Source organism: Mirounga angustirostris, unplaced genomic scaffold (assembly GCF_029215605.1).
Source record: "Mirounga angustirostris isolate CCGP_5_RB_7025 unplaced genomic scaffold, mMirAng1.0.hap1 SCAF_12, whole genome shotgun sequence".
Lineage (NCBI taxonomy): Eukaryota > Metazoa > Chordata > Mammalia > Carnivora > Phocidae > Mirounga > Mirounga angustirostris.
In genome coordinates, this window is record NW_026991720.1 from 13,623,627 (window position 1) to 13,642,903 (window position 19,277).

General features: G+C 54.4%; 1 protein-coding gene and 1 long non-coding RNA gene across 3 annotated transcripts in view; one reads left to right on the forward strand and one right to left on the reverse strand.

The window, feature by feature from the left end:
- LOC123835242 (uncharacterized) overlaps nucleotides 1-15,084 on the forward strand; it is a 17,973-nt gene extending 2,889 nt beyond the window's left edge. Inside the window, exons 3-4 of the long non-coding RNA XR_006788687.3 lie at nucleotides 12,516-12,572; nucleotides 14,270-15,084. This is a non-coding gene — a long non-coding RNA (uncharacterized LOC123835242). The remainder of the gene's footprint in view (nucleotides 1-12,515; nucleotides 12,573-14,269) is intronic.
- Nucleotides 1,930-18,185, reverse strand: ADCK2 (aarF domain containing kinase 2). Of its 2 annotated transcripts, none has more exons than XM_045864173.3 (8): nucleotides 17,023-18,185; nucleotides 15,078-15,224; nucleotides 12,570-12,698; nucleotides 11,510-11,605; nucleotides 9,150-9,401; nucleotides 7,591-7,719; nucleotides 6,686-6,739; nucleotides 1,930-2,362 (listed from the first exon to the last, which is right to left on the reverse strand). In XM_045864173.3, the coding sequence occupies exons 1-8, from the start codon at nucleotides 17,953-17,955 to the stop codon at nucleotides 2,222-2,224; spliced, it is 1,881 nt and encodes a 626-aa protein (XP_045720129.1). In that variant the 5' UTR covers nucleotides 17,956-18,185; the 3' UTR covers nucleotides 1,930-2,221. The 2 variants fall into 2 exon arrangements, with proteins under 2 accessions (XP_045720129.1, XP_045720128.1); XM_045864172.3 differs by having other exon boundaries at nucleotides 6,686-6,757.
- Nucleotides 18,186-19,277: the final 1,092 nt, after the last annotated feature.

The window sequence follows — 19,277 nt, forward strand, 5'->3', positions numbered from 1 at the left end:
TTAAAGCTCAGTAGTGCTGGTGTGGGCTCAGGACGGCACCTGCTCTGTGTCTGTACGCCTGTCACCTCAGTGTCTGTGCACTTGACACATCCGCCCTGTGTCTGGCCAGGGTGTCCATGAGGGGGCTAATTGGTGCCACTGCCCTCTCCCAGCTACCGTGAGCCACGCCAGCCCCTCACTGCCTGACTAGACTGCCCTCCCCTCATGACTTGGCAAGTAAAAATAACATCTCCAGCTCTCTGGAAAAAACTGCCCCAAATGAACCTCTCTGTCTGCCTAAACCTTAGTTGCTTCCCAAAAGACAGAAAGGAGGAACTTTATTCTTGAGGAAAGAATGGAAGAATGGAGTCCTGTGGTCAGAGCAGAACTTCCAGAGAGCAGGAGAGCTTGACTTTCCACTCACTGTCTAAAGCAGTGGCCTCCAAAGCAAGCAAGAGAACCCACTGGGATGTGGGAGAAAATGCTATTTTTTATTTTAAAAAAAAAAAAAAAAGAAGGAAAGAAACTAGGGGCGCCTGGGTGGCTCAGTCGGTTAAGCAACTGCCTTCAGCTCAGGTCATGATCTCAGGGTCCTGGGATCGAGCCCCGCATCGGGCTCCCCGCTCAGCGGGGAGCCTGCTTCTCCCTCTCCCTCTACCCCTCCCGCTTCCTCTCTCTCACCCTCTCTCAAAATAAACAGGTACGTGCCTTTGGGCATAAATATTGCCTTATAAATAATGAGGTTTGTTTTAAGTTGTGTGAGCAGGGTTGGGTTTGTTTTAAAATAATGTAATCAGCCGCCTTGAAAAATGTATGCAGTCCCGAAAGTCTTTTAAGCAAAAGCTGAAATTTAAAAACTAAAGTAACATCACTGGATCCGTTACCTATTGTGCAGCTCCGGCACACCTGCTAAGAGACAGCTCACTAATTTTGCTGAAACCCATTACTGTAATCAAGTGGGAAGCAGTAATTGTCATCAGCCGGCTTGTGAAGAAATTTAAGCTTAAAAAAAGAAAGAGGGCGCCTGGGTGGCTCAGTCGGTTGAGCAACTGCCTTCGGCTCAGGTCACGATCCTGGAGTCCCAGGATCGAGTCCCGCATCGGGCTCCCTGCTCGGCAGGGAGTCTGCTTCTCCCTCTGACCCTCCCCCTCTCATGCTCTCTCTCATTCTCTCTCTCAAATAAATAAATAAAATCTTAAAAAAAAAAAAAAAGAAAGAAAGAAAGAAACTAAGCTTTACGAATCTCTACTCTACCGGCTGACCCTGGGAGCCTCTTAGTCCACGTGGGCCAGCCACAGCTGTGAGAGAACTGACCATGAGTGGACCCAGTGCAGAGAGGTAGGCAGCGGCCGCCTTAATCCCTTGCTGGGGTACCACTGGGAAGCTACTGCAGATTTCAAGCCCTGCTTAAGGATGTACTGATTATTTTATCTCTATGTTAGTATTAGCCAAAACTGACTCCGGACAAATGGAAAAGGGGCTGAACATTACCCAGAGAAACTGCAGTCTGAACGCTAACATGTGGACACGGGGGAACTTGAAGAAAATGGCAGAGCTGATTCTGCTCCTGTCCCTAGTATGTCAGCCACATTAATCATTTTACCTTGTAATAAAATCGAGCAGGAGATCATCAAAAAATATTAAAAATTATCAAGAAGATCATTTGGAATACAGCAAACTTTGCCCCCGGTACATATACTGTGCCTCCCAGAGATTTGCTAGTGGTGGTCACACCTGTATAAAACCTATGAATAAGTGATACCTGTGCACATATATATGTAAATATATATATTTCACCAGTAGGATGCGTAATCAGAAACACTGGGAAGCCATGGGCCTACAGGATTCTGTGACCTTTTCCAACCTAAATCCCAGAGTCATGGAATACCCAGCAGGACCCACCTGATCAGGAAGGAGAGAGGGTTAAAAGGAGAAGAGACAAAAACGGGAAAACAAAATAACTAAGTTTATTTGTCCTCCTCCACAGAACATTTTCCCTGAAATAGTCTCCAAGACACCAGGCCCAGCTTCCACGACTGAATGGCTAGGGCTCTTCCCTCCTTTCATTTCCCCAAATAACCCAAAGCTTTTAAAACAGACCCCTGAAACCAAGTCAGAATGAAAAATATTGGTATGCCTTCCATGCATCCCAATTTTAAAATGTTCAAGCTGCCACAGGAGAGGCGGTTGGGAGTGGCCTTCGGGTCTCAGACGAAGGCCCACTGCATGCCCACTGCTGCAGTCAGCAGGAGGACGCTGGTCCTTTCAGAAGGAAGGGCTTTGCTGCCTCCAGGATGTCCAGTTTGGGGTCCAGTGAGCGGCCAAGCCCCTCCAACACCATGATGGCGAACACGATGGAGGCAAAGTTGCTCTCTAGTTTTACCTGAAACAGAAAAACATGGGTTCTTTCCAAAGCCCATTGATCTAGGGACAGTATCCTGGGTAACCATGTGATTGTCCACTCCAGGCCTACTGGGATTTCTACCATCTACCTAACACTCTTTCCCCTACCCATCATTCTCCCCACCATCTCATCTACTCACCCAACCTTCCATCTACTAGAAATATTAAGGGGAAATCTGGGGGATGCAGCATGTACTTCTCTAGGGGGGGTGTGTGTGTGTGTATGTGTTTGAATGACTTGAAAATAATACAATGAATATTTCATAGCTATACCAGAAACTATAAATCTACATGAGGGTCATTCTTCAAGATCTGCAGTAGCCTTTTTGAGACCACGCACAAGTGGCTTTGCTCAAACACAGAAGAGCTTCTCCCCCACCCTTTTATTTTAAAATTTTATTTATTTATTTGAGAGAGAGAGCGAGAGAGAAGCAGGCTCCCCACTGAGCAGGGAGCCCGATGTGGGGCTCAATCCCAGGACCCCAGGATCATGACCTGAGCTGAAGGCAGATGCTTATCGACTGAGCCACCCAGGCGCCCCAACTTCTTCCCCTTTGGAGCCAGGTTAATAGTAATAGCAATTTAAGTGAATCACTCAACTAATTCTCAAAAGTACTATCATTATCCCCGTTCTATAGAAAGAAAGCTCAAGCACAGGCTGGTTAAGTGACTTGCTCAAGCCACTGCATGAGGGAGAGGAGAGCCAAGATTTAAACCTAGAAGAATAAGAATCTGTTTCTCAAATGGACTGAAGGTCGGAAAACTGCAGGTGGACACAGGGGGAAATAATCTCTGTTGAAAGGAAAGGGTATCTGTCTCCGTTCAGGCCTGAAAGGTTGTCTCGGGAGTCAGATGGTGCTTTAACACCACGGGCAAGGCTTTCATTCTTAAGCTGAGTGGTGAGTTCCTCAGTGTTTGCTGTATTCTTTTTATCTCTGTGTTTCTGGCCAATATCTTATTAAAAAATTAAGTGCTGGGCACCTGGGTGGCTCAGTTGGTTAAGCAACTGCCTTCGGCTCAGGTCATGATCCTGGAGTCCCTGGATCGAGTCCCGCATCGGGCTCCCTGCTCAGCGGGGAGTCTGCTTCTCCCTCTGACCCTCCCCCCTCTCATGTACTCTCTCTTATTCTCGCTCTCTCAAATGAATAAATAAATCTTTAAAAAAATAAATAAATAAATAAAATAAAAATAAAAAATTAAGTGCCGCATGGGGGCGCCTGGGTGGCTCAGTCGTTGAGCATCTGCCTTCGGCTCAGGTCATGATCCAAGGGTCCTGGGATCAAGCCCCACATCGGGCTCCCTGCTCAGCGGGAAGCCTGCTTCTCCCTCTCCCTCTACCCCTCTCCCCTGCTTGTGTTCCCTCTCTCGCTGTGTCTCTCTCTGTCAAATAAATAAATATTAGAAAAAAAAAATTAAGTGCCGCATGAATAGACATTTCTCCAAAGAAGACATTCAAATGGCCAACAAGCATATGAATAGATGCTGAACATCACTAATCATTTGAGAAATGCTATCAAAATCACAATGAGATACCACCTCCCACCCCTTAGGATGACCATTATCAAAAAAACAGAATAACAAGTGTTGGTGAGGATGTGGAAAACCGGATCCTTTGTATATTGATGGCGGGAATGTAAAATCATGTGTGGAAAAGCGGTATAGAGCTTCCTCAAAAACTACAAAAATACCTTATGATCTTGCAGTCCCACTTCTGGGTAAATGTACAAAAGAACTGAAAGCAGGACCTCAAAGAAATACTTGCACATCCATGTTCACTGCAGCATTATTCATAATAGCCAAGAGGTGGAACTAGCCCAAATGTCTCCGGATGGATGAACGAATAAAAAAATATGAGAGATATATATATATAATGGAATATTCTTTAGTCTTGAAAAAGAATTCTGTGACATGCTACAATATGTATGAGCCTCGAGAGCATCATGGTGAGTGAAATAAGCCAGTCACAAAAGGCCAAATACTGCACAACTCCATTTATACGAGATAACTAAAGTCACCCAAATCATGGAAACAGAAAGTGGACTGGTGGTTGCCAGGGGTCGAGAGGAGGGAGAAATTAATCGGGAGTTGTTCAATGGATATAGTTTCCATTTTGCAAGTTGAGAAACTTCTAGAGATTCGCCACGCAACAATGTAAATATGGTTGACGCTGCTGAACTATGCACTGGAAATGGTTAGGGTGAATTTTATATATGTATTTTTAACCATAAGTAAACATTTTTAAGTTTTTTTAAAAAAATGAAATGCCTAGGGAAGTACCTAGAATGCAGTACTTGTACTAGACATTCTCTGCTCTTCCATCCTGGGAACAGCAATGTCAACAGCAAACCTTTAGGGAGCTTCTGCCCATGGTGTCCCCCACTGTGTATCAGGAAGGCCATGTCCAGACTTAGAGCACAGGAGGCAGGAGGACAAAGCAGTAAGAGTCGGGGCTCTGTGGTCAGACTGCCGGCACCCGGGTCCTGAACCTGCCATAGGGGCCACGTGGCCGTGGGTTTGTTGCCGGGGCTCCTGGCATAGGTGGTGCCTTGATGAATGTGGAGGGGTTTAAGTGGGATACTGACAAATACGACACAGCTAAATCAGGCACCCCAGGGTGCTGAGAGGGGGCTCAGCATACAGCGCCGTGACTCGGCCAGTCCTCCCGGCAGCCCTGCGGGCTCGGAGAGGCTCATGCAGGTCAGAGCTGGAGAGTGCAAGCTGAGGCTACGCGCTCCACACTGGGTGCAACTGAACTCCCAGGAGTGTGTGTTCATTCCTGTTTCTCTCCAGCCCCACTCCCTAGCAATGATTAAAGCTTTTCCCAATCCCACGGTGATATTTAAGTCGTTTTTAAAACAGAACTTGTCAAAAGTTTTGGAAAGCATAAAGCTTTTCACCAAAACCCCACCAACAAGGCCAACTCTAGAGGCGGAGATGGGTGCAGACCATGGCTCTGGCATGCACAGTCGGTGGGGCGTGGGGAGTCACCTGACCTTTCAGTGCCCATCTCTTCGTGCAGATAATATGGCAGAGATCACACCTGTCCATGGGGATTATCCTGAGGTTGTTTTTTTTTTTTTAAGATTTTATTTATTTATTCGAGAGAGAGAGAATGAGAGACAGAGAGCACGAGAGGGAAGAGGGCAGAGGGAGAAGCAGACCCCCTGCTGAGCAGAGAGCCCGATGTAGGACTCGATCCTGGGACTCCAGGATCATGACCCGAGCCGAAGGCAGTCGCCTAACCAACTGAGCCACCCAAGCGCCCTATCCTGAGGTTTGAATGAGAGACTGGATGAAAAGCACCCAGCACGACCGAGTCCAGGTGGCAGGCATCCCACATGTGCTCGCTGCACCTGTCACCCCATGACTCCATGGCATACTTAGGGGACCCTTAGTCTGCGTGTCAGTTTGGTTCCGAGCACCCAGCCGCTGCAGAGCAACTGGGGAGCCGCAGAGAGAGCGCGGTACTGAGAGACCTGGTTGTGGGTCAAGTCTTGGCTCCGCCCACGAGGCCCAGGGAGGCGAGCAGACCACCCTGCCTCCCTCCTGCCTTCTGTAAAGTGAAGGTGCTCAGCCAGACAACCTTCTCTCAGTCGTGTGTTACGATCCTTGTCAGGTAGCTGCCTTTCCCATGCAGTGTTTGATTATCAGACTGCAGAACCTCAAGAGAAACAATGGGAAAGGCCGTCTTCAGAGGAGAACCTGCCCTGCCCTCAACGCGTGACACCCTTGGCGGGTGGCTTGGTTCTGAAAAGTGGCCCAAGACCACCCTCCATCACACGGAGACAGAGCCCGAGGCAAAGGCCAAGGTGAAGAACCGTGAGGCTGCCGCCCTCCAAGGGGCTGGGCCAGGACAGCCCCGCTGGGGCCTCCAAACACACCAGGACAAGAGGCACCTCCTCTTGGGCCGCCCCTGACCCCAGGAAAAAACTACGTATGACTTACATTAAGACTAAGCATCAGTAACATGAACTGAAGAGAGAAAAGGTATGAAGAGCCTGAGTTAGACAGTTTTTGCATTTGTATAGACCTATTCCTCCAGCTAGGGATCACAAGTACTTAGACTGCTAGACTGACAGTACCCAGACTAACTGTGGCGAGGAAAAGACCCCGCCACAACCGTGTCAGGAAACGGAAACGGCACCCTTCACACAAACGGACTGGTACGGAAAATGTTTGCATAACTGAGATGTCCTGTAGGAGAAGTCCCTCTCAGCGCCCTGAGGCCACCCGCCCGCTTCCCCAGACCCCTCCCCACCAGCCTGACCAGAGCGCGGGGGCTCGGCTCCACCGGTGGCCTTACCTTGTGAGTCATCAGTAACTTAAAGACATTCGACAGGAGGCTGGAAACTTGAAGCTGGAAAACAGGATAAAACTGACTGCAGAGTCCCCTCCACCGCTCCTCTCCCTTCCAGGCCCCGTCCCTCCCTGTCCTCCCACCCACACCCGCTCACACCCACACTAGCAACCACCGCCCCCCCCAACACACACACCAGCTGTCGGACAAATTCCAGAAAGGACCACACACGCACCAGCACAGCCCCCATTGCACTAGTGAGTTCAAAGACCCCTGCCGGAGTCGAGCCTCGAGGCCCGTCTACCCCATCACTCCCATCACTCCCATCACTCCCATCACTCCCAGCACACACAGAATCACATCTGAATCCATGAGATCCGCAGGGCTGGGGTGCCAGGCGCCGATCCTCACTACCTGGGGGCCACTCCTTGCTCTGACTCGCTCCTGCTAGTGTAGACCATGCACTCATGCACTCGGTGAGAAAACAGTCAAGTTTGCTAGAACTGTGTCTAAAACACAGAGTGGGCTTTGGTTCAGGTGTAAATAAAGGACACGAACGTTAGGTATGTCCTTTGGCTGCTCAAGGGCCTTAGTCCTCCCTCCCTCCCTGCTCAGCTGAGCTCCTGATCCCGGGAAGCAGCAGAATGGCTACACCCGGGACAGGGAGGGGTTACGGCACTATAAATGCCACCAGGTCACCGAGCCACTCCTGAAAGCCAGGGACTCCAGTGACCTGCCTCACACCCGGAAGATGCGGGCAGAGGACAGGTTTGCTCTTTATCTGCCTTAAAACTCAACCCTATTCAACCCCCAACTCCCCATAAAGAGGGTCTCCCTTCGACCTTTGCTCCATCCAAGGGCCAGGGCGGTAAACGCCCCACAGCCTCCACCCCCCCGAGTGGCCTACTCACCTTTTCCAGGGTGATGGTGTCCTTCCTGGCCTGGGTCACCAGTGTGGCCATCTCAGCCTTGAACCCCTCCACGTCCCTGCACTCGCTGGCCCGGGCGTGATGCAGGATGAGCTCAGCCACTCTCTGGCCCTACAAGACATGAAAGAAAGGAACTTGGTAGAGTCAAGAGACCATAAAACTAGACGCTCTGCCTCATATCCTAGTTGCTTCCACCCAAGGTTTCAACCATCCTGCCTTTGACCACCCATCCTTTTTTAATCTCACCCCCCTCCAGAATAGCTGGTAACCGACAGAGACCTTGAAAGGGGTGGCAGCTCCCCTGGGCTAGCGCAGCCAGGGCCAGGGGCTGTGTTCATCTCCTTCACCTTCAACGGCCACACGGGGCACGTGGCAAAGCCAGTGTCCTGCCACTCACGCTCCACGAGGCCCTGCTGACCAAGCAGCCCGTCCCCAGAGTCACCAGGACCTGCCTCTGGACTCGACCGGCCACACTCGCCTTGTGGGCTCTCTTCCTGGCCGAGGAGCATTCCCTCCTCACGCCTGGCCCAGCCTCTGTGCTCCAGCCTCCCACCTCCTCCTCTGCCCTGGGCGCCCTCGGACCAGAGCCTCCGGGCCCCCTGAACACCCTAGTGGTCACTCCCAGAGCCTTTCGCCTCCCCCAGCGCCGCCCCGGGAGCTGAGCTCCTCCTCTCTGGCTGTGACCTTCCTTCACCCCAACCTGTGCAGGGGAACGTCCCCCCCCCGCCACCTGCCACTGCACCTGTGTTTAACCTTGACTCAGGGGACACTTTTAACTGTCTCAGGCTCAAGCCTTTGGTTTGTCCCCTCAGAAGGCTCCCAAAGAAGCAGGGGCTCCCCTGAATTTTTGCCTTTATTAACAAACAAACAAACAAACAAAACAACAAAAACAAAACAGTTCTCTCTTTGCCAGGGTCTTTCCTGCCGGAAAATTCCACACCAGTCGGTCAGAGGGTTTCTTCATTGTCACTCTTGACTCAGTAGACGTTGTGCTGAATCCCTTTCCGTAAATAATAATTCTCAGCCACCGGAGCCCCTCGCAGCCACAGGGTCAGGAGTCAAAAACCACTCCAGACCCAGGGGATCTTCCCAGCCTTGGGGGCTAAGTCTGTGTTGGGGCTTCTCACCGGCCTGCCGTCTGTGGCAAGTGGCACAGGCCAGGCCGGCTGTGACTCCGACCAGAAGCCGGTGTTCCCAGCACCCACCCACCCGCAGGCCTGCCGAGGCGGGGAGAGAAGCTGCGGGCGGGTGGCAGCATTCAGGGTAGAGCCCTTTCCTCCCCTGGTCCCAAACCGCGAGCTGCTCAGAACAGGTGTGACACGTGGGCCTCAGCACATTCTGACTGAAGCCCCCTGGGCTGGCTTCCTTTCCCCTCCCCCCTCCCCCTCTCCCTGCCAGGCCCTCCCCCACCGCTGGACTCCGGCCGTCGGCAGCACCCGTGGCAAACGGAGGCAAACGGAGGCGTCTACTACACTGACGAGGGCCGAGGGGCCCCACAGGTCGAGATGGTCCCCAGCTCCCGCAGGCCCAGGGGGTCTCACCTGCCCCATCGCCACAGCCGTGAACACGGCCCGGAAGTTGCTCAGGTCGGCGGCCCGCAGCTCCGCCACGATGCCGGCGTCCAGCAGCACCAGGCGCAGCGCGCGGCGGGCGGGCGGCGCGGCCCCCACCAGCGCGTCGCGCACCTCCACCCGCTGCGGCTGTGCCTCTGGACTCCCGGGAAGACCGTCGGCACCCTGCACCAGGATGTTCCCGGGGTGGAGGTCCGCATGGACGAAGTTGTCCACGAATATCTGGAAGCAGATCAGCGCCACTCAAGGCAGAGTCACCCCTCGCCGCCCCATCACCACCAGGCCATGTGCAAAAAAGCTTCCAAGGTGACAGGGAGTGCCCAGGGACTGAGTACGCGGCAGAGAGGTGCACGTCTCATAAAGGCTCACTGCTTATGTCATGCATTCAGAATCTGTACTGGCATAGGCCAGGTTGACATTATTAAGAGAAAAATTATCTCTGGTTAAGCGTCTGCCTTCGGCTCAGGTCATGGTCACAGGGTCCTGGGATCGAGCCCCGCATCAGGCTCCCTGCTCAGCAGGAAGCCTGCTTCTCCCTCTCCCTCCGACTGCCACTCTCCCTTCTTGTGCTCTCTCTCTCTCTGTCAAATAAATAAAAATAAATAATCTTTTTAAAATTTTTTCATAAATCAGACCTGCCCTCCATTACCTCCATCTGACCATCACAGTGAAGTCTGACCGTGATACCGACAACCATCCCAGCACACAGAATCGGGTGGGCCGGGGGAAGTGGCTTTGAACCTACTAAGCAGGAAAGAAAGCCCCAGGGACTACGATGGACGGAAGTCAGGTGTGACTTCGTGGGGCAGGAGTGTGCGTCCTGTGAAAGGTCGTCTCTGTGGTCAGAAACCACCCGCAGTAATTCTGAAGGGGAAGGAGAGCCCGAGGACGGTGCAGAGAGCTGCGGGGACAGAGGCTCTCCGGGACTCCTCCTACCGCAGCCCCAGGCCACAGAGAGACCCCCCCGGGTGCGGGTTCTGGCTCTGAAGGTGGCAAGAGGCTGCTTCCCTGGTGAAACTACTGAGAACTAGAGAAGCCAGGGCTGGCACAGCTGCCAGATGTGGGTACGAAAGGCTCGCTGACCCGACCCCAGGGCCGAACCTCTTGGCGCATGGCTGTCAGCTTAGCCCCCCAGCTTTCGCCCCCGTCCTCCGTCCTGCAAGCAGGGGCCCGTCATGATCTCCCATCTTCTGGCTCCGCTTGGTGCTGCTTCTCCCCTAGCTGCTCCCACTGCAGCTTGCCCTCCGGTCCAGGGGCCCCTCGGAGCCCTGGGGCCTGGTTCCCCACTGAACTCCCACAGCACCGACTGAGTGGACACCCAGCTCTCCCCACACAATCCCGCTGCTCCAGGAGCCCCTCGGGTGGGGGCTGCTGACTTTCCACTAGAGGCTAGAGGTGGAGGCAGGGCCTGCTCCGAGCTCCTGTTCCCGCCCCTGCCCCACTTTGGCCACCAGCCTCGTTCCCCACGGCTCACGTCAGTCACGTGGGTTCTGTCCTCCCACTTTGGCCACACACCTGGTTCCTTCTTACCCAGATCCTGCACCCTCCAGGCCTGGACGCTCATCCTCTTTCCTGCCAACAACGTGCCATCCATCCCTCGACCACAGTCTTCCGTGCTGGCTACCAGGAAGAGCTCAGGCCCTACACTTCCGTACCTTCTTCCTTCACTCCTCCACGTGAGCTGCTATGAATGCCTGAAAGCTGACATGGCTGAGTGCTCACTATGTCCCTTTACGAGCGTCCTTTTCATCGTCAGGCTGTCCCCTCGTAGGTGACACCTAGACTTTACATCTCAGCTCAGATGGCGCCACTTCCTGAATAAATCCCGAGGCCGGGACGGGCCCCTCCTAAATGACCCTGTGGTACCTGTGTATCATTTATTTGTGGCCTGTCTTCCCAGAGAACGGTAGTTCCATGAACATTGTAATCATGTCTGTTTCGCTCACTGCTGTAAATCTAGCACTTAATTCAGTGCCTGGCACAGAATACGTGCTCAATAAACACTGCCGAATGAATGAATGAAGTGCCATTGAACATACAATATCTTTGGCTGTTTGTCTAAACTATAGGCAACGTGGGCAGGGCCTGGGTCTGGCTCCCTGCTCTTCCCACAGCACCTGGCACGGTGACAGCATGCGTGCCCCCAAGACTGTGCTTAACAAAAAGGCACAGAATGAAGGGGCTACTTCCGGAGCAGACTCTCACCATGGTGGCTTGCTGCTTTGCTCACCCCCTCGCCCATGGCAGCCGACCGGTGTCTCCACCATCTCCCCACACGCAACTCGACCACCTGCGGGCCCAGAGTACCCTCTCCAAGCCCACGAGCTCACCATCTTCAGGAGCATGTTGATCCCCAGCCGTGCAATCTTCTTCTTCAAGTCAGTGGGAATCCCCGCCTGCTGGTAGCTGGACACCGGCACGCTCTCCTTTAAGGAAGGTCAGGAAAGAGAGAGCTTTACCCTGGACAGCCCGCCCAGTGCCCTGCTCTTCATCCCCACGGGACACATCGGCGCTACCTTCCCATCCCAACTCTTCCCAAAGAGTTTTCCCTTCCTTACAATCCCTCTGAATCTGTCACCCACAAGTTAATTTTAACCTGTTTGCTCTTCCCTTCTGTAACACTTCTCAAAAGAAAACAAGTCCCATAGACTTATTATGGAGGAAACCCGTGACTCTGCCACCCACAGATAAGAGATGTTGTAATGTCGCGAGAGAAGACAGGAGCAGGCCTCAGGAGAGCCAACAGGGACATGAGTGAGCTCTGTGACCTCGAGCAGGAAAGGAAGGGGAGAAAGGGAAGAAAGGGGAAAGTAAACATTTCATATAGGTTAGTTATTTGTCCATTGAGACAAGTGCCCATTGAGATCGATCTTGTTATTCCTCAGTAGCAAAGAGAAGAACTAAAGCCCAGAGAGTTTAAGTAACTTGCTCAAGGTCACACAGCCAGTAACAGTGGGTCTTTCATGTCACTTCCCTGGGTCTCACGTTACCATTTTTACAAAGGAGGCCGGACCAGGCAACAGCTAAGGCCAATGATGTGACACCAACGCTTCCTGAGCACTTTTTCTTTGCAAACTCTGTGCTGAAGGCATTTTGCATTCAACGTGTCACTGACTCCTGGGACAAGCCTACGAGGCAGGGACAGGCGCCCACTGTTACACAGGAGGAAAATGAAGTCACCAGCAAATAAAATGGAAAGATTTTCAAGTCCAGAAAAGTCTGGGGCCACGTCCAGGCTCCCAGCCACCTCCCTACGCTGCCTCCCCGCCCCGTATCCGAACTCCCCTCAGCTTTACAGACAGTAATCACATGCTCTCTTGGCTTTTGTCTTTTCAGCGGAGGTGGCCCAGCCGTGAGCGAAAGGCACAGCCCCAGGAAGCTCTCACTTACCTCGTACGTCTCCACCAAGACATCCCTGGTGACAAAGGGACGCAGAGGGGTGGGGAATTTGACAGAATTCACATTCAGGAAGTTGCACTGGAAGTGTTCTAGATTCCGAGCTTCGTAACGCAGGTCAATCTAGAGGGACATGGAGAGAAGGGATGAGGGGTGACCTGGGCACCGGGATGGCAGCATCTGCAGCACCACAGAGCTAGCCAGTCCCCACATCCACCAGCCTGCCCCCCCGCCTTCCTGCAGAACGCCCCAGGAGACTCGGCAGGGGCGGTTTTGCCTCCACGAACTTCTGGAAGCTACAGCGGCAGGCAGCCCTGCAGCACCTGGGCTTGGCTGCCTCCCCGCCATTCCCTCTCCGCTCACCCCCTTCACTCCAGCCCATGCAGCCCTTCCCCATGTCCCAGGGGTTTGTCTCCACTGGTTTCCAGCAGCCCGCTCCCCTCCGCCCACTGCACTGACCCTGCTCCCTACACTCCCCAAGGCTTCCGCGTGCCCGACTCAAGGGACCGCTCCCATCTTTATCCTAACGAGCTCTCGGGGCGCCCGGTACTGGTGCCGTTGAGGACCCCCTTCTTCCTGAACAGCCCATCTCCTGGCACCTGCTGTTTACTTCCCCCCCATGACCCTCCCCCAGCCTCCAACTGCCCCGTCTGGGTCTGGTCTCCCGGCCGTTCCTCCTCTGTATGCCCCACACGTGCTGACGCTCTCTCGGCTGCTGCCCTTCACCAGCCTGTGCCCCCCTCTCCGTTGCCTCCATCCTCAGCTGGCACCTCCTCGTGACAAGACCACGGTCTCCTGGCCAGACCCCGGTCAGACCCCACTACCAGCTCCGCACTTCTCTTCAAGTGGTAGCCCCTTAAACTCCGTGTCTAAAGAGAACTTACATGCCCCCGCCCCCCTGACTGCACATCACTTCTTCTCTCTTGGCCTCCACACAGTGGGCTGCAGTCTCAGCACGCTCAGCTCCGCCCCACTGCACCTTGGCTCCCAAGCTGACTCGCAACCAGTCACTGGAATCCTAACAGAGGCACCTGAGTGGGGCTCTCTGACTCCCGTCGTCCCTCTCTCTAATCCATCTGCTGGTGCCCCCCCCCCCCCCGCTACCCGCAGGATGAAGTCTAAATTCTTGAGGATGACATCCAAGGTGGCTCTCTCTTCAGATCCATCTCTTGTGCCTCCCACTTCCTCTCTGGCCCAGAATTTAGCTTCCCCCAGTCTGTATGGTGCTGAACATCCCAGCCTACCTGAGCCTCTCCCTCTCTCCTTTGCCTTCCTTATTCCCTCTGACGGGAATGTTCTTCCCCCATTTGGTCCAACTGTAAACACCCCTCACCTTCCAAGACTCAGCCTGAGCCTGGGGAGCCTTGACCCTCAGGACAGAATGATCACTTCCTCTCTGGGCCCCAGCTGAACCCAACTGAACCTGTAGAGACTTCTACAGGAGTCTCTGAGATCATGCTCTATTTGCAAATATTTACGGGTCTGTCCGTAAAATATTTACTCTGCCTACTATACCTTCCTTGTGGATGAGAAAATCTCACTCATCACCCCCATGCTGTCTATCAGATTCTAGAAGGGGAACCAAAGCTCACATGGGTGGTAGGACTGAGAGTAATGTGGAGATGGCTGTGGGAATAGAAGCTATTTTCTCGCTTTTAATCTTCTTTTATTATCAAAACTACATTACTCCATAGCACACAGCACGGCTTTCTAAACATTAAAATGCATTCCTGGGACTTAAAACCTTCCATCGGAGGACATGAATGAGGACGTAGCACATTGCTTCTGGAAGACTGCCAACTTCTGCACTCTCCAGCGGGGAGCCAGGACGGTTGCCTACTTGAAGCCCGGACCGCCCCCAAAGTGTGTGCACCAAGCCTCGCTACTTAAACAAGGATTCCAAGGGTCCTGGACAGGGAGGAGGGCCTGGAAACAAAGCAAAGGCACAGTGGCGACTTCACTAATTCTTCTCACCCGGGAGTTCCGCAGCTGCCTGCGGGCACAGGTAATAATGCTGAAGGCCCCTCCACAATCCTGCACTTCCCTGCAGGCAGTAAGGAAGGTAGCTTCCCAGCACGCTCACAGTTACACTGGGCTGTGGCATTTAAGCTCTGGCCTCTGGACTAAGAAGGCCCCAGATCTCTTACGGGATCCTCCATGGCCTCCTCCCCATTCCGCACTGACCCGAGATGACGTGGGTTGAAGATGACCGTGCCCAACTTGGGAGGAAACTGGGTCCCTGAATCACTATGGAGTAGAGCTCCCTCTCCCTCCTTCAGTTCACCGGCATGGAACTTTGACAGAAGCAAGAAATCACCTTGTAGCATTCGGCCTCTGAGATCTGGGCGTTCCTTGTTACGTCAGTTAGCATTACCTACCCGACCACCGCACCATACTGGCCGTGACACACTGGGAAGTCACGCATCCATTCAGCATTTGCTAAACAGCTGATGGCAAGAACTATGTGAGATGCAATTTGCAACTGAGGGAAGGAGACTTCACCTGATGGACCATGAGCTTCTCAAATTCCTCCACGATCTCAGGCAAGCTAAGCCACTTGATTCCCGGCAAAAGTGCAAGGACTCGGCTGCCCATCTTCATCAGCAGCAAGTCCATCTGCACCTGAGACAGCAAGCCAGGGTGCAGCACCTGCCAGGAAGAGGAACAGTGAGGCAGGGAGGGGTCAGGAGGGCACGTTCACCCAGATGGGACGGGGCCCCAGCATCAGGGAGCCAAGCCAGCTTCTCATCAGAGCGGAACGTATGTGGTCCCAACACCCAGGACCCTCCTCTCCCTCGCTCCCGCGTGCCTTCCATCAGATACTAGGGCCAGCTCCTCTGCGCTGCACTTAGCTTTGCCGGGAAGAACAGGTGGGCTTTTCCTTCCAGATACATCAAGTTTAGGTCAATGGCTCCCAAACATTAGTGTGCATCGAAGTCACTGTGGAGTACCCGGTGTAGATGGGGACAGCCGGGCCTCCACCAAGACCTACTGCATCACCGACTCTGGGCATGGGGCCAGGAATCTGCATTTTACTGAGCACACCAGGTACTGAGTCCAAAGCCTGAGTCAGAGAAGGATGTAGAGTCACAGAACCCCAGCAAGGTTCACAGAGGTGGGATGCAAAGAGTCTGCTTTCAAATGCCTATTGGTTCCGCAACTCATTCCCAGTCTGAAACTGGCCAAGCTACTCAACCTCTCAGCCTCCTGTTCCTCTTTTTTAAAACATGGAGATAGGAGGGGCGCCTGGGTGGCTCAGTTGGTTAAGCGACTGCCTTCGGCTCAGGTCATGATCCTGGAGTCCCGGGATCGAGTCCCGCATCGGGCTCCCTGCTCAGCAGGGAGTCTGCTTCTCCCTCTGACCCTCCACCCTCTCATGCTCTATCTCATTCCCTCTCTCAAATAAATAAATAAAATCTTTAAAAAAAAAAAAAAACATGGAGATAGGGGACACCTGGGTGGCTCAGTCGGTTAAGCATCTGCCTTCGGCTCAGGTCATGATCCCGGGATCCTGGGATCGAGTCCCACATCGGGCTCCCTGCTCAACGGGGAGTCTCCTCCCTCCGCCTCTGCCCCGCCCCCCTGTTCGTGCTCTCTCTTGCTTACTCTCTCTCTCTCAAATAAATAAATAAAATCTAAAAACAAAACATGGAGATAACAGTCCTTACCGCTCCCCCCCCACATGAAGTCCTTTCAGGAACAAAGCAGAGATATAAATAGAGATGTAAGTTAAGCACATGCCTCCCTCAAAGGCAGCTTGTACAGACTAAATAATGCGTCCACCATGACTGGCACCGTCCACTCCTTGTGTCTTCCACAGAGCAGAGGGTGTTTTGGTCCAGTGTTCCCCAAACGTTCCTGCTCACGGGAATCACTGGCAGCATTTATAAAAAGCCAGGCCTCAGGCCTTGGAAAGTATGATTGGAAAGTATGGGTCTGAACAGAGGTTTGTTTCCAAGGAGGTGTAAGAGAGCATCAAGGGTACCTGCTGCTGGGGTCTGCCAGATCCCTGGGATCATGCTGAATGGGGACAGAAAAGTGTGGAGACAAAAATGATGGAGTCCAGGCAGGGGTGACTAGAAATGAAGAGAGAAGGAAGCCACTTCCGTAAAAATGAGTACCGCCATCTTGGGCTCACCACAGACTGTCCCTGACTTATCCTGGCCCCAGAGGAGTGGGTCAGCTGGGGGGTGGTTCCCCCACCCACAGAGGCAGCGGACCCCAAACCCTCTTCATTTCCTTTATCAGACTCTTCACACAACCACTCCCTCGAACCCAGAAATCCAGCGTGCTCAGCACAGGCACACAGACAAAGGTCAAGCTAATAAAAATCAGTGGAAGGCAATGTGGGGCGATTTGCAAATGGGGGTTCCTGACCTGGGACAGCTCTGTGGAGTCGGTGAAATTTTAGACAGGAAGGACCAGCCGAAGACATCCGAGCACTTACTTTCACTGCCACGGGGATGAGATGATCTGGCTCAGGTTGGTGGACAGGTGCTGAAGACTGAGACACGACTGCATTTGGTCCAATCGGGTCAGCTTTAGGGAGAAGCAGCCTTTCTAGAAATGACTGGTCAGCAAGACTTCCTTGAAACCCCCACCCCTTCCCCGGGGGGCCAGAGAGCTCTCCCAGCCTCCCGACTGGCCCAGCTTCTGAAGAAAGCTGCAGGCGGGAGGCCTTAGCAAGTCTCTGGACGCTGTCATGCTCCAGGAAGGTGGGATTGGCACGCGCTTTGTACACTTGGGCCACACAGCCTGAACCCACAGGTTCCTTCTTCTCAAAGCAGAGGACCCTCCCCCAGTCTTCCCCAAATGCCTGGCGCAGGAAGTGTTCAGTGTGAGCCCAAGGGTGGGGGGTCACCCGGACATGCAGCTTGGAGAACTGGGCGCAGAAAGCCTCTGAGAAGAGATCGCGCCGGGTGCTGGCCCACTGGCCCAGTTTGATGTATGTTGGGCCTGAGGTCTCCGTGGCTTTCAGAAGCAGGTAGAGCCAGAGGCTGGAGACGCTGGGAGCCAGGTAGGTGAGGGGGTAGAAGAGAAGGAGGGGGAAGAATTTCATCAAGAGAGCCCCAGCCCGGAGCCAGATACGGAGGTGCAGAAAGAGGCATCCTAGCCGCCCCTCTTGGGAGACTCTCTCCAGAGGCCCATTTTCAGCTAGGTCACTCCAGCCGGCTCTTCGCGGGCACACACTCTCAGGAGCCCCCTCACCAGTGTCCCCATAGGCTGAGACAAGTTTGGGTAAAGTACCAAGCAGAAGCCAACAGAGTCTGACATTACGAGAGCATCCAGATGATCTCAAAAGGCCGAGTTCTCTTCTGAGCTCAAAACCCCTTAGGTGCGACAAGCAGACCCTGACGGAGAAGCGCCAGGGGGTCACCATCCTCTCCCAGAGGTCCCCGGCCTAGGCTGCCTGCCCCCGGCTTAAAGGGCACCCATCTAACTTCACGCTTTAGGCAAGGCTGACACGAGTCCAGGGCCACAGCTGAGTATCCCACTTAAGCGTGGGGTACCAGCGAGATCCCACGCCGCTCAGACCCCGCGTGCAGGCTAAGCGCGGGCAGGCTCCGCGCAGCCCGGCCCCTCGGTCCCCGCTCCCCACCCCACTCCCTCCCGGTACCTCGCCTAAACCTAAGGCCTGAGGCCGGCTGCGCCTTCGGGGGGCTTTCAGAACTGCACCGACTGTGAGAACCGGGGCGGCCAAGCCAGACGCCGGCCAGGCCCAGAGCCGGGACGCGACCTGCACGAGGTGGCCGCGCGGGCGGAGCCAGAGTCTGGCGGCCGCGGCGTCACCCCACACCAGCTCGCTGGCGGGGCACCCGCCGAGGGCCAGAGCGCGGAGGGCCTGGGCGGGGGTGGGGGTGGAGGTCGGCGCGGAGGGCCCGGGTGCCGAGAGCCGGGGGTGGCGGAGGCAAGGGAGGTGCGGGGGAAGAAGGAAGGCACACCGGGACAAAGGGTTGAGAGCCGCGGCGTGGAGGAGGGGCAGTGCGGCCCGCCGGAGACGCAGGCACCGGGTGCCCGGGTCGGGAAGAGCCAGGGGCCGGGAGGTGAGGGGTGCAGAGGTTCAAAGACGAGGGCCCGAGGATCCGGACGCCGACAGCGGGAAGGGTGTGCGGAAGGCCGGCGATCGGGATGGAGAGCGTGGGGAGAGAGGGGCGGGGAGGGCTGGGGATCACGGTGAGGAGGGCGGGGGAGAGGGGTGCGGAGGGCCGGAGTCCGGCCGCCCAGTGCCGTGGAGGGCGCGCCGAGGGCCGGGGATCCGACGCCGAGGACTCGGCCCCCGCGTCTTCCGGGAGCGCCCCGCCCGCCCGCTCGGGCTCCGCCCCTTAAAGCGGAAGCGGCGCGGACACCCTCGGAGGCTAGCCTGGCCCTCGGGTCCTGGATTCCATAAACAGGTTTAATGCAAAATGCAAAGGCAACTTCTGTGCCCTCCCCTTCCTCCGTGCCTCTCAGTCTCCACCGACATCTTTGTAGCTTTCCTTACAAAAGGCATGGAAACGCTGAGACGCGCAGTGAATTGAAAGCCCGTTCTGCACACAGGTTGGGTTCTCAGCTAAGCAGAATGTGAGGAGAGGCAGGGAGAGGTTATCCTTGGACGGAGAGTTCCAGGCAGCAATGATTTGGGGAATGTGTTTGGACCTTGAGGAGTGGCTCCTGAAAGACCACGCTTATTCATTCAACCAACACTTTTTGATCCCAATACGT

Bases quoted from the DNA above. Each gene is read 5' to 3' on its own strand.
- ADCK2 (XM_045864172.3), bottom strand. From the start codon at position 17,955: ATGGTGACCCCCTGGCGCTTCTCCGTCAGGGTCTGCTTGTCGCACCTA. The intron at 7,720-9,149 runs GTGAGACCCCCT...CATGTCTTGTAG, and splicing joins CGGCTGTGGCGATGGGGCAG to GGCCAGAGAGTGGCTGAGCT. The intron at 2,363-6,685 runs GTAAGGCCACCG...TTTCTGTTTCAG, and splicing joins AGTTACTGATGACTCACAAG to GTAAAACTAGAGAGCAACTT.